The sequence below is a fragment of the Poecilia latipinna genome, unplaced genomic scaffold, assembly GCF_001443285.1.
Source record: "Poecilia latipinna isolate Pla-1442-1.1 unplaced genomic scaffold, P_latipinna-1.0 Scaffold216, whole genome shotgun sequence".
NCBI classification, from domain to species: domain Eukaryota; kingdom Metazoa; phylum Chordata; class Actinopteri; order Cyprinodontiformes; family Poeciliidae; genus Poecilia; species Poecilia latipinna.
Window position 1 is genome coordinate 227,604 of NW_015112832.1, and position 12,800 is coordinate 240,403.

The 12,800-nt window shown below is 38.1% G+C and overlaps 1 protein-coding gene across 2 annotated transcripts in view; it reads left to right on the top strand.

Annotated features, from left to right (window-relative positions):
- Nucleotides 1–12,800, top strand: part of igdcc3 (immunoglobulin superfamily, DCC subclass, member 3) — a 69,991-nt gene that overhangs the window by 38,989 nt on the left and 18,202 nt on the right. For both annotated transcript variants that reach the window (XM_015031748.1, XM_015031749.1), the window contains exons 6-7: nt 1,711–1,869; nt 7,414–7,579. In XM_015031748.1, coding sequence (XP_014887234.1) covers nt 1,711–1,869; nt 7,414–7,579 — 325 coding nt within the window. The remainder of the gene's footprint in view (nt 1–1,710; nt 1,870–7,413; nt 7,580–12,800) is intronic.

A 12,800-nucleotide genomic window follows, 5' to 3' on the forward strand; every position in this document is an offset into this window, starting at 1 on the left:
TAGGGGTTTTTAAAGACTTTTTTTGAGAAAAAAATTTATTTTTTTTTAAAAAAAAAACCAAAAAAAAAAAAAAAAAAAAACGTGTCACTGTTTCTGAAATGAATTTTGTTCATTTGATTGTTTTTTTGAGTTGGTGAAGAGGGACATTGTTTATTAAAAGCATCTTTGAAAAACTCAAATCTAAATGAATTGCAGCCGAGGGTCATTTTCAATGATTGTCAACTTGCCTGGTGGTACTTATTCACAATAGGGTTAAAGAATATGGTCATTATTTACAAAGTAAAAACATTTGGACTTGCCTACAAGTAATTTGAACATACAGTTTGAGAACTACAATGGAGCAGTCCCGTTATAGCATGTCATATTGGTCATTTCTTTTCACCTACATTGACATAAAACATAATAAAGAGCACATTGAATCTTTGACTCCTTCCTGGTCAAGTGTCCAGCACGGCACCAATCAGCCGGCCTTGCCGCTTGGCCTTTTAGCACATCAGATCATTCAGGCTGCAGGAGGAAGTCATAGATGGGATTAGAATGCTCCCTTGGCCTCACAGCTAATATCAGAGGTAGATTGAAGTCATTGTTGGGCCTGGCGCTGCGGATAGGGAGCATGGGGAAAGTGTGAGCTCATCAATTGCAGTGAGAGCAGAATGGGAAGGCAGCTATGACTTGTGTAAGGAAATAGAAGATTACAAGTGTGCTCCTATAGTTTCTTGTCCCAAAGTGGCATCTGAAATATTTTCATAGGTAAAAAAGGAAGCAATTTCTGTAGAAAATTTAATCTAGAGCAACCTCAGACAATATGAATGGAAAAGAAAATCTGCACAAGCTCCACTTAAAAGATGGCATAAAAAAATAAGCTTATAAATATAATGTTGATATTTATTTGTTAACCAGATTTTAAATGGGAAGGTGAAAGAACCTTCCCATTTTAGGGAAGGTGAAAGAACAAAGGCACAGAGATCTTCTTAAAGCGAGTGAAAGGTTTAACATTATTTTTTACGACTTACAAAGAACTCAGGGAGCAGCACAGGGGAACCAGAACCTAGGAATTAAGGATTTTCATGAGGAGAACCCAGTACAAACACTGAGAGGCATTTATACCCCCACAAAGGTGTAGCTATCAGGAGACAAGGGACAGCTGGAGGTTTGGGAAGCTGAACACCAATCAAACTCAAATGCACAAAAATTCAAAACAAAACTAAATACAAAGAGGTGAGCTGAAAAGACTAGATCTAAATAAAGTAAATGACAAGGAAATAAGCATAATGCAAAACCCAAGTACTCCAGAATTGTGATACAAATAGAGCTTTGTCCTACAGTGTTTCAACCAATCATGTAACCATGAAAAAATTAACAAGTGGAAACCGCTGCACTCAAGGATCAAGTAAACACTCTGACCTTCCTCCTTGCGTCTGTTGCATCAGCGCCATCTCCACATTATAATGCTGTACCTCACTCGCTGTGAAAGCTGCATCCTTGAGGGACAGAAACAGCACTTTCACTGTCAGCTGGTGGTCGTATTCTTGCATTTTGTTTCGTTCTTGCTCATGCTTTTAAACCTTGTCTAATCCTCACACACACACACGCACACACACTCCTGATAATCCCTGACACTACATGAAGGTATATCTGGGTAACACCTGCCCCGCATAGTGCCTTCTTGTCTTTGTGAACTGCTCTCCTTTATCTACCATCTCTGATCAGATGGCCGACCCATCGGAGTGGAGGGAATTCAGGTGCTTGGAACAGGAAACCTGATGATCTCAGATGTCGGTGTGCAGCACTCTGGCGTTTATGTTTGTGCTGCTAACAAACCGGGGACGCGCGTTCGCAGGACTGCTCAAGGACGACTAGTAGTCCAAGGTGAGTTCTCAATAAAAAGCGTTTTCCGTTTTAGTTTTTCCTTTTTTTTTTTTTTTTTTTTGCTTTTTTTTTTTACATGTGCTCAGGTACAGCTGAGGTCACAGAATACCGCACAGCTCAGAATGAAGCTGCATGATTACCATGGCATTAGCAGAGTCTTTTATGCCTTAAGCTGAGGCAGTGTCTCCACCGTGATAAATGGGAAACCTGTGTGACAAGTGTGCTTCATGTAGGTGTTCTTTAATTTAAATTCTGAGCTAGTGGGTGGCTTCAATCTCTCTCATACTGATACTTATGGTTTTTGCATAACTCTACCCCAAAGGGAAAAATGCAAGCATATCTTAAATTAATGTTCTCCCAAAAGTACAGAAGCAGTTGCTGTCACCTAGGATGAATTTCTGAATTTCAGAAGCTAAAAAATAAAATAAAAAATACTGAGCAGCTTCAACGAAGCTAAATTACTCAAAAGGTCAGGATGCACAATCTTCAGTAATGGCAGAGCAAAAATGATAAACTACCTGGGTAATTGTTTAGCAGCATCCATCAATCCATTAACATTAACTAACAAGGGCTTAGTAGGTAATCACATCTCCAGTATGACATGAACAAGTCACTTCTCTAAATTATACTGCGAAGCTGTATGTAATCACTCAAACAATGAATAGAGATAAGAGCAACTTTTAATAGTGTTAGCCATTAAATGAGAGCATTCTATCAAAAGCAGAGTAATAAATTTATGGAGGCAAGTCTGATTACATCTTTTATGGCAAATGGCTTTTTTTTTTTTTAAATAGTGAGAGTAAAGACTGCTCTTCATTTGAAGGCGCAGAAAGCGCCGTGACACTGGCTGATTACAAATGAGACTCGAAGGCTTTGAATGGATGGGAGCTCAGAGAGAAAAATGTGGATTCTGTGAACATAAAAATTAAAAGTATAAAGAATGACATTTTTTTAAACACATTTTATTTTTAAAAGCATTAATTAATTAAAGATTTTTGTTATTGCCATAGCCAAGAAAAAAAAATACAATTCTTCTCCTTCTGCAACCTGTTCTTATTTTTCCCTTACAATGTTTTTCTACAGATATTTTCTCACAATATCCAAAAAGAATGCTTATCTATTTTTCTAAATATTAGCCACATATGCAGTCAAATTACTCATAAAATGAAATATTTTATCTATTTAAGGGGTCATGTAGTTTGATCTTCCAATCAAAAATGTGTTGTTTTTTTTCTCTGTGTCTCTTGAAACAAGCCAGGCAATATCTGCCGTTAGCAGTCCTCCAAGCAAACACATTGTGCCTGCAATTAATCTTTCTATTAATGGCTTTGTGAGCGATTACAGAAAGAAAATATCTATGTATTATAATTTCTGCGTAGATTGGTGATGAAATGTATAATAAAAAGCCTATTTTTCTCATTCTTAATATCATCCTATCCTTTTTCTTTATTTTATTGCATTTTTTTTTTCTTTTCATCACCCAGGGCTGCCGTCTCATTGTGCTGCATCGAACGCAGTGACAGCAAAGACATTTTTTGTTTCATCCCTTTTGACCCTGCAGCAAGGCCATCTTTAAGTGACATTGTAACAATACGCTGCAAACAACACCGCTGTAGTGGAACTGTATAGATGTGTCTGAGCTTGCTTTTAATTTGTCACACAAGAAACTTGAAACATTTTAAAATCCTTAATCCTGATGCATAGCGAGCCTTCAGCCCTTTGGAGCTGACCTGTTTATGTACCTAAAGATTTTGGTTAGTAGCGTCCCTGTGTGCGTCAGTTGTTCACATAACTGTGCCTCGAAAGGGGTAAGAGGTGAAAGATTGATGTTTGTAACTAAAAGGATGGTGGCCCTGTGCATTAATTGTCACCAAGAAGGAAACGGTCAGCCTCTACCTTGCTCACAAATTGATCAAATAGACCACACTTTGCTTCGGCCCATCGTGGTATTGATCCTAATCAATATTTCATTTCATCAGCCTGTCAACTCTAAGGCACTCTCTGGCCTAGCTGGGGACAACATCTGAAAGCCATAGATGTTAATTATCTGTCAGTTTCTTTGGTTTTTGTCATTGATTTGTGAAAACAAAGCGGTTCTGTTAACTTCAGAAAAATGTGCGTCTTTGCCGCTGTTTCATATGAGACAACAATACTTACTGGATGTCCTTGAGGAATTAGACGATTACTTTGTGGAAATAAGCCATTTAACACATTCGTGGAACTGATTTTCAATAATTATCCATTTGTAACACAAGTTCACCAGTAAAAAAAAAAAAAATCAAACTAGAGTAATGCAGACAAGGGTATTTGCAAAGTCAAGAAATAGACGTCTTGAGAAATTATATCAGGATAATTTTCTGGTGCAAAAACACACTCAAAGAGGAGTCAAACTGTTGGGACCAGCAGTGAAAAGCAGGAGCAAGATAAATGACTTGTGCAGATGATTTGACCCGCACCTTTAGAGGTGCAAATCAATATCATCCTGTGCTCCCGGTGATCTCTGCTTTTGAGTTTGCCAGCTTTAAAAATAAAAATAAAAACTGCAAGAGTGGGGAAAAAAAACAAAAACAGGCACTATAAGGCTTGGATACAAAGAGATAAATGAAAGAAACATCTTACGCTCTCAGCTTTCTCCTTTATTTCACTGCCCAGAGGCACATTTGCTTTTTCATTGGAGGAGTGGAAAAGCATCAGACAATGTTTGGTGTGAGAGGATAGGAACAAGAATAAAGGCTGAACAGCAGGGAGGAAAACCAAAGAGGAACTCGAAACAATGTGGACAAAGAAAAACAAGATACTAGGAAAACAATAATAACTAAAACAATATCAAATATATTAATATATATAACAAATTATTTTGTTCCTGTTCTATACTTTCGTTGTTGTCAATATGTCATTTGATGCCAAATGTTGATGCAACTATTCCCTTGGCTTACTGCTCCTTTATTGCAAAGGTTTATTGAAAGAGATGCTTCTTCATAACATTGAACTCAGGTGTTTATGTTCTCACCAACATGTTGAATAGTTTCATCTTCTTTAGAAACAAAATGTCAAAATGAGTCAGTTATGTGGCTGAATGTATTACAGTTTTGAGTTTGAACATAGGCTGCGTGTACAAAAGCATCCCAGTAAATAGGCCTACTTTTAATGTGATTTTTCTTTTAAAATTGTATAGAAAAACACAAGCATGTTGAGTGATTTCCTGCCGACACACTATAGAGAGAAATTCATTACAATAATATATTTTAATAAAAAAGTAAACAGTAAGTTAAATATCACAAGGCTAATTGAAAGCTGTAGATAAAAATGAACAGATATAAAACCTTATCAACATGAAGTTATTGGGATGTAGAGTTTGTTTTTAAGTTGTTGTTGTTGTTTTTTTATGGCACCAGTATTGTTCTTTATTTTTTGTTTGTTTTTGACAATATAGGAGAGAGAAAATGAGGAAGAAGAACAGCCTTTTTCTCGGGGGATTTACTTTACTCAATAACTTAAGAGAAAATAAAATGGGTTTTTTTTTGGTTGTTTTTTATTGGCAAGTTTGTTTCATCACAGAACTTTGAGCACGACTAAAGCAGAAAGCATTGCTGGTACAGTGCAATCATGGTAGTGAAAACAAGACGCGCTCAACAGTCATGAAAATGCTAAAAGCAGAAAAAAATCCAAAACAATGCTCTCCATAAGACATGTTTGCTTACACAATGATATGTATAACTATCCATCTGCATAAACCCAGAGCTTCTGGGATGTGTGAAGACTCACTCTGGGAGTTTATTTGAATATTTATTTGTGTACATTGATATATTAGCTAGTACCAAGGTAAACTTTTTTTTTTTTTTTCTGTGCCAGCAGTTCTCCCAGACTAATTTAGCCGTCATTCCTGTCCACGGTTTACAGCTGTTGTAACTTCTGCAGAATATGCCATGTTGTAAACTCGCCTTGTCATGGGCATTTTTATTATTTTCCGACCCCAGTGAGACTTAACGCTAGCCCCAAGCTACTCGTATTATCTTATAAGAGCAAAGGCACACAGGCAAAACCTCGTTAGATCAGTCAGAGAAATTATTAGCCAGCAGTGCCCATAAGTCTGCATAAAACCACTAAAATATGAAATAGCACTTTAATATTGCTATTTCATTATCCTGTCAACAGTGGGGTATAAACCTTAAAGATATCCTTTTGCAAAATATGTGTATTTGTTTTTGTCCCCTGGCCGGGTTTTTATCACAAAGAAACCTAGTTATTAACTTAAAGGCAGCTATAGGTTTAAACCGTTCCAGCTGCAATTGAAAATATTTGTACACATACAACTTTATTAGGTAGACCTTTACTTGTATTGTGTTGCACTGAGTCAATGTAGATATGAGGGCTGCGTTTCCAAAATACAAATTAAGATCTGGTCAAAGTGTAGACAACTGCAGTCATGTCGCTCATTTTTTTCAAATCTATTATCATCCAATTTTAACGAGCCTGTGCGATTTGCATCCTCAGTTTTCTGTTATTTGCTGACAGCAGTGGCAGTCTGTGTGGTCTCCTACTGTCTCAAACCATCTGCTTCAAGGTCCGACGTTTGGAGATGGCATTCCACATTCTGGTTGTAACAAATGGTTATTTGAGCTCCTGTTCCCTCTCCCAAACCATTCTCCTCTGACTCCTTTAGCCCATATGGTTCCAACATAGACTTCATATCCAAAGTCACCTATATCTCTTCCTTTGCCATATATCTTAACAATCTGTCACAACAGATCCAAATTTAAGCTATTAGCTTGGATAAACCGCTAGACAAATAAATAAAATTATGAGTTAGCCATACATATTAACACAAATTTAATAGAACGTAAGAGGCTGCATTATGAGCAACATTAAAGATATTACTTTTATTTATTTATTTTTTAAAATACTAATAAAAATAAGAAGCTGTTGGATCTCTGATCAAACTAAGCTGTTGATTCACAAATGTATGATTAGCATAATGTTGTCTGTGTTCATTCATGCATAAATAATTAGGTTTAATGAATCTTTGATATGATTGAACAGACTGGGAGCTGCATTTCTGCAGGAGACAACAGAAATAAATAAACATTAAAATGAATTAAATGAAACAATATGTAAATTTAGTATGTAAATAACTGAAAAAAAAAGATTATTAGTAGCAGACTAGCTATGTGAAGAATTTAAAACAAATTAGAAATGTTGTGAAGCAGGTTTTACATTGTCTTACTTTCCTTCTTTTACCCTTCTGTTTACCTCCCTCCAGTCCTTTTTATTTACCTATTAGAGCATCGATCCTTTGTCTTTCATAATCAAGGTAATTGACCCTTGCCTGAATTATAGATTTAAGCCAGTATTTACACCTCACTCCTACACCCTAGGCACTTATATTTTTTCTCACACCTACTCTCTCTTCCATTGCTATGTTGACACCTCAGGACCGAGTCTTTAAAATCGTAATATTTTAAGTGTCTGGCAGGTTCGCATCCCAGCGACGTGTAGGGTTGAAGGAGCGACGTTGTCTGATCACGTTCTCCGTTTCTCTTTCAGCTCCGGCAGAGTTTGTTCAGCCGCCGCAGTCCATCGCTCGACCAGTTGGCACCACGGCGATCTTCACCTGCCAAGTGCAGGGTGAGCCTGAGCCTCAGCTCACCTGGCTGAAGAACGGGCAGGTCCTGGAGCCAGGGGGGCATGTTAAGCTCAGGAACAACAACAGGTAGAAGAATATTACCCTCTGCATTTATGGGTCTCCGTTTATAAAATGCTGCGTGCATAAAATGTTGGAATTGTTTGAAACAATTGATTTCCAGTTTACATAGGCTGAATCTTTTTCTGCGAACAACCCAATAATTCGCCATTTAACGTGGGAGCAAAACATTTTATGCAAAAAGTAAAGATTGACTTCTTTACTCAGAAAAACATTCTAATAATCTGATTAAAACCAAATACTTCTTATAAAATCCCGTGAACATCCTGATGCCACTTTCAACTTGATGGGCCTCGAGGTTTATGCCTAAGTGAGATGTGTTTATCAACTACAGTGTGTATTCAAGGCTCCATCTGGATGCTACTACGGTTACAGAGTGCCAACTACGCAGGATGGGAAAAACTAAACAGGCTGTGCAATTCATTGATTTCTTCTTTTGTGATACCCACTTTATGCTCCAGGGTCACAGGAGGGTTGGAGCCACTCCCATTTCTCACTTATTGAGAAGGCATGTATACAAGCTTATAGATAATTAAGTAGATATTTGATGGTTTAAAAAAAAACAAGCAAAAAAAACAATCGGTACCATCTACTGGCAAACTCCAATCCTTACTGGGATATATACCAGCATTTGTAGTTAAAATTAAGCCACTTTTAGACGTTTATGAGAAAATTCTGCAGTTTAGGATGATTTACAATTCTGAGTTGACCTTAGTGGACAATTTGCCTGTGTGGGTGTTTGATCAATTTGTCTCTGTTTTGGTCCTGTTGCGCTGGACCCGTTGCACCCCGTCTGCTTACTGCGATGAAGGGCTCCGTCGCCTCCCCATCCACCCCACAGTGAACTTAGGAAATCTGGAATTTGATAAATGCCTGTGAGATATTTTTTTTTAAATATGTTGTATTTAATAACTTCTGATTTAGTGGACAAATTCTCCCTGTCCTACTCCTTTTACGCATGTGGTTTGAATCTTTTTATGTGTGCATTGTTTCCATCCTTCCCCTAATCCTCTTGTGAGATGGTTGAAAACTGAACTTCTACATGAATATGGGTCAAAAACCCATTTTAAAACGAGCTTTTGATGCAAGGTTTTGTTTTTTTGTTTTTTATGGATTAAGGCACATCCAAAGTTCAATTTTCCCAGTTGACCCTGGCCACAGTTATCCAAGTACATCATTATTTTTCATGAAAGAAGAATGAAATAAATGTATTGAATGAAATATGCTGGAGAAAAAAAATAATCAATGCTTACACTCCGCTGCAGTGAGTTAAAAGAGCAGACATACCCATTGCTCACATTCATTTCTCCACTCCTACTTGCATCTACTAGCCTGTATTAGCGAGACAGATGGAATGAGAGAATGCTAAAGGCAGAAAGAGAACAGGAAAGGAATGGATGAGAAGCCCGACTGAAATGTTGAATTAAAAAGGGTGGAAATGAACGAGCGCTTGAGGGAGAAACGATGAGTCTGCAGGAAGAACAAATGGGCAAAGAGGAAGAGAGACCTGAAAGATGGAATGAGTAGTCGGAGCGTCACTTCGTTTCCTCGTCCCTCCGTTACAGATGACCCGCTGTAATATGAATCCCATGCATCACAAACTGAACTCTGTGATTGGGTACAGAGGCAGACCTCAGCTTGAGCCCCACCATTAGCTAATGAGCCCATAAACTCAGCTAGGTGGCCAAGAAATGCAATCAGGCGTGTGGAGAACAGAGCAGCTTCAAGAGCATCTTAAGACTGTGTCACTGAACTGCACAGTGGGTGGAAAGAACATGAAACAACGTCATTCTTTTTCACAGCTGGGTGCAATAATGCAGATGTGAAGGTGTTTAAAGCTGTTCGGAGGATTGCGCTCGCGTCCTGGGAGATAAATTGTTGTCTGCAGAAATACTCTGAATGAACCAAACTGAAATTAACACCAAGCTAAATGTTTATTTGAACCCTTGTTGGTGGAAATCGGTATTTATTCATTTTTTGCTATTTTCTTCAAACGTAGATCTTTATAATATCAATATTGCTAAATCTTTAAGCAGCCGTGAATGTTGAGATGCTGAGGTCTTGACGCTGTCAGCTCCTGACTGGTTAATTCTCAACATTTAATATAATTGGATGTGCACCTGATTTATCTTAAGGTAACTCCTAAAACACTGGTTCTATTATTTTTCTTAGAGCATAAATGCTGACTTCTATTTTTAATGGGGGGAAATGTTACATTTGATCATTTTTCAAAATAACATGAAGCAACCTTTATCGGTTTGTTTTGGATGGTGAAATAAATGTTAAAAGATTAAAAGATGTCTGTTAGTAAAGATTAAAACAGTGGGATATAATTATTGGTATTTTAGACCTAAAGACAAACAGTCCAGCTTTGGAATCATATGCAGAGTTATGATTCTGCATATGAGCTGAACCGACTGTTCAGCTCAGTCGGTTTTGTCTCGACTTCTTGGACTTGCCTCCACGTCTTTAAAATTGACTCAGATTTTGAAAAAAATACTTGCGAACATCTCTGCGTCACAGTTGTGGATGGTATGAATTGTGCTTTGATTCTCCACTTTGTACAACTTTTGTAAAGGCATGTTGAAGAACAGCTTCAAGTTCAAAACGAATAAAGAATAAGTTCCATTAAAGACCAAAGCTTTTAACGACGGGCGAACGATGTTGCATTTCTGCAATAGCTCACACCGACTGTTAAAATGCTGAACATTTCGTTCTTGCAGTTATTGTTTCTTTAATAGTTAAATTATTGTCAGTGAAAGCCAATCTTCTCATTAGTAACATTTGATTATGTTTTCAGTCAATTTTAGCCACACAGCAAAAATTTGTATCAAGGCATTAATACTAAAATGTTTGTTACTCTGCCTAGCAGTGGGGCCTTCGTTAAATTTTACATTTAAGTTACCAACGTTGTTGGAAAGCTTGTAGAGTTTCATCTGAAGTCAAATGTTTTAGAAATCAAAAAATATCAAATTAGATCAGGCACAAGTTACCTTCCAGTGGCACCCAAATCGGAAGTAATGACATGTAAATAAATTCAAGAGCTGCACGCGGCTCCATGTGTATATTCATGTGTTTATGTACTCATATTATGGCTGATGGTGGAGGATTAGAGGATATACAGTACAAAAGCCCCTGTAGAAAGATTTTGATTAAGGTGGTGTGGCTCACATTACCATGCGATTGTGTGCATGCATATAGAAAGACTTCTCCTCTTTGCCATTTCCCATGACTCTGACCTTCAAGTGCAAATTGGAAGCAGAATCGATTGTACGTTTAATTCACTCGCGCGTTTGCATGTGCATTAATCAAAATTTAAAAAAAAAAAGCAAGCAAGCGCGTATATTTGCACAAATATACGGTGGTGCATAGCCTCATTCATTTCATACATGTGCATAATCAAACATAAAAATTCACTATCATGCTGACCCTTACCCCTCATCTGAATGCATAATCCACACACCGAGAAACGGAGGGAGTGAAGCTGGCTGAATGACAGGACAGAAGAGTCGACTTGGCGCTTATGGTGAATCGTCACACCTCAAAAGACTCTGTCACACGCAGCAGCACACTCTCCTAAGCACAAACAGACACGCTGCTTTGTAAGGCCTTTCATTACCAGCCCCGACTGACCAGGCTCCTGTGAAACACGTTTCCTCAAAGCCTCTGTTAAAGCTGTTGCTAATTATGCATATGAGGGTTTACCTCATCCTCATGTCTGCAAAGCAGCAACGCATGATCAGCCAATACGCACACGCTGTGATCTCTCATCAGACGGCACAACGATATGAAAGCTCAGCCGGCATTGTCTTAAAGTGAAACTGTGGCCGATGACAGGAAATGATTAATGTGTAACTTGTTCCAAGTGAGCGTGTGAGCGGCGTGCTCTTTAATTTAATTAACGGCCGACATCTGAGAGAACAGCCGTCCACGCTGATGTGGAAATTTGTAGTTGAAATGGTCTCAAAGTTCGTTTCCCTTCTTTTCTACTTTTGCCTGCTTTTTGGAGGGTTGTGTTTTCTCTCTCTTCACCCCATGCATTTCTTCCTGCCCCATTATATCAGGAGACGAGGCCTGGGCATTGGCCTTGACCTCTGACCTGCCTATAATCAGTCATATCCTTTGGTCCTTCCCTCCTCTTAATGCGCAGGCAGCTCCGCCTCCGTTGGCCCTCCATCCACACCTCTTCCTCCTGTTCTCTCTTTGTCCCCATATTTTCCTCCTTTTCACTCTCGCTGAATCCAGAACGGCCCCACTGCCTTTTGATGGGGCGCTGCTCGGAAACAACAGAGGGTAAACATGGACTAAGCAGCTGAACAACAGATCCTAAAACCCCACTGTCAGCTCCCCCTCCACCCTGACCCGCTGCCTCATCCGTCAATCTGTGAAGTGACCTCAAACTGATGAGTAAATGATGCTGTCAGCTTGTCAGGACAGGACAGCTTGGTTTAGGGCGCTCACAACAAGCGAACAGCCTGAATTCCAGTCTTACGCCTCCCATATCCTTTCTTCTCTTTCGCCTTTCTTCCTTTTGTCCCTCGCACATTGTGTACATCCAGGGTCTAATGTTGCATATCAATGTGAACTGTGTGATTGGAAGAATCATTTAAATTGCAAAGCGACCTTCATTGAGTTGTGTCTCGAGAGGACCATGAGAACTATCATAAAACACAGATGTGTTTCAGTTTTGGAAGTTAAGTTATGTACCGAACTTAATCGGGAAATAAAAAATGTGTAGCAGCATAACAAGCTTTAGAGGAAGCTTTAAAACTAAGAAGTATATATACAGATTACAGCTTGCTTTATTGATAATATGTCATTTGTTCAGGTGACACAAATAGACATTTGGGCTCCAGCTTATTAATTTTATTTGTTTTTTGAGTGTGATTGTGGTGTCTTGTCTTTTATTATTTTAAAGATGCATTTTTTTCTTGCCTTTCTTTCTTGTGCTATGTGGTTTATTTTTAGTTTCACATTGTTTTCCTCATGATGTATAAATAAATAAATGTACTGATTTGGTTCAGAATTCTGTAAAATTGATATTTAAAATCGTTCCTTTCTTATGCTTCTTTTTTCACAAGTGTTTGTAATGCAATTGTATTACATGAACACAGACTCATCCATAAATACAAACAAAAGTGTCACAGATTTTTTTTTTTTTTTTTTTTTTTTTTTTTTAATTTAATTCTTGGGCACTTTCTTTTCTCCAAAAAAAAAAGAAATTTTTTTA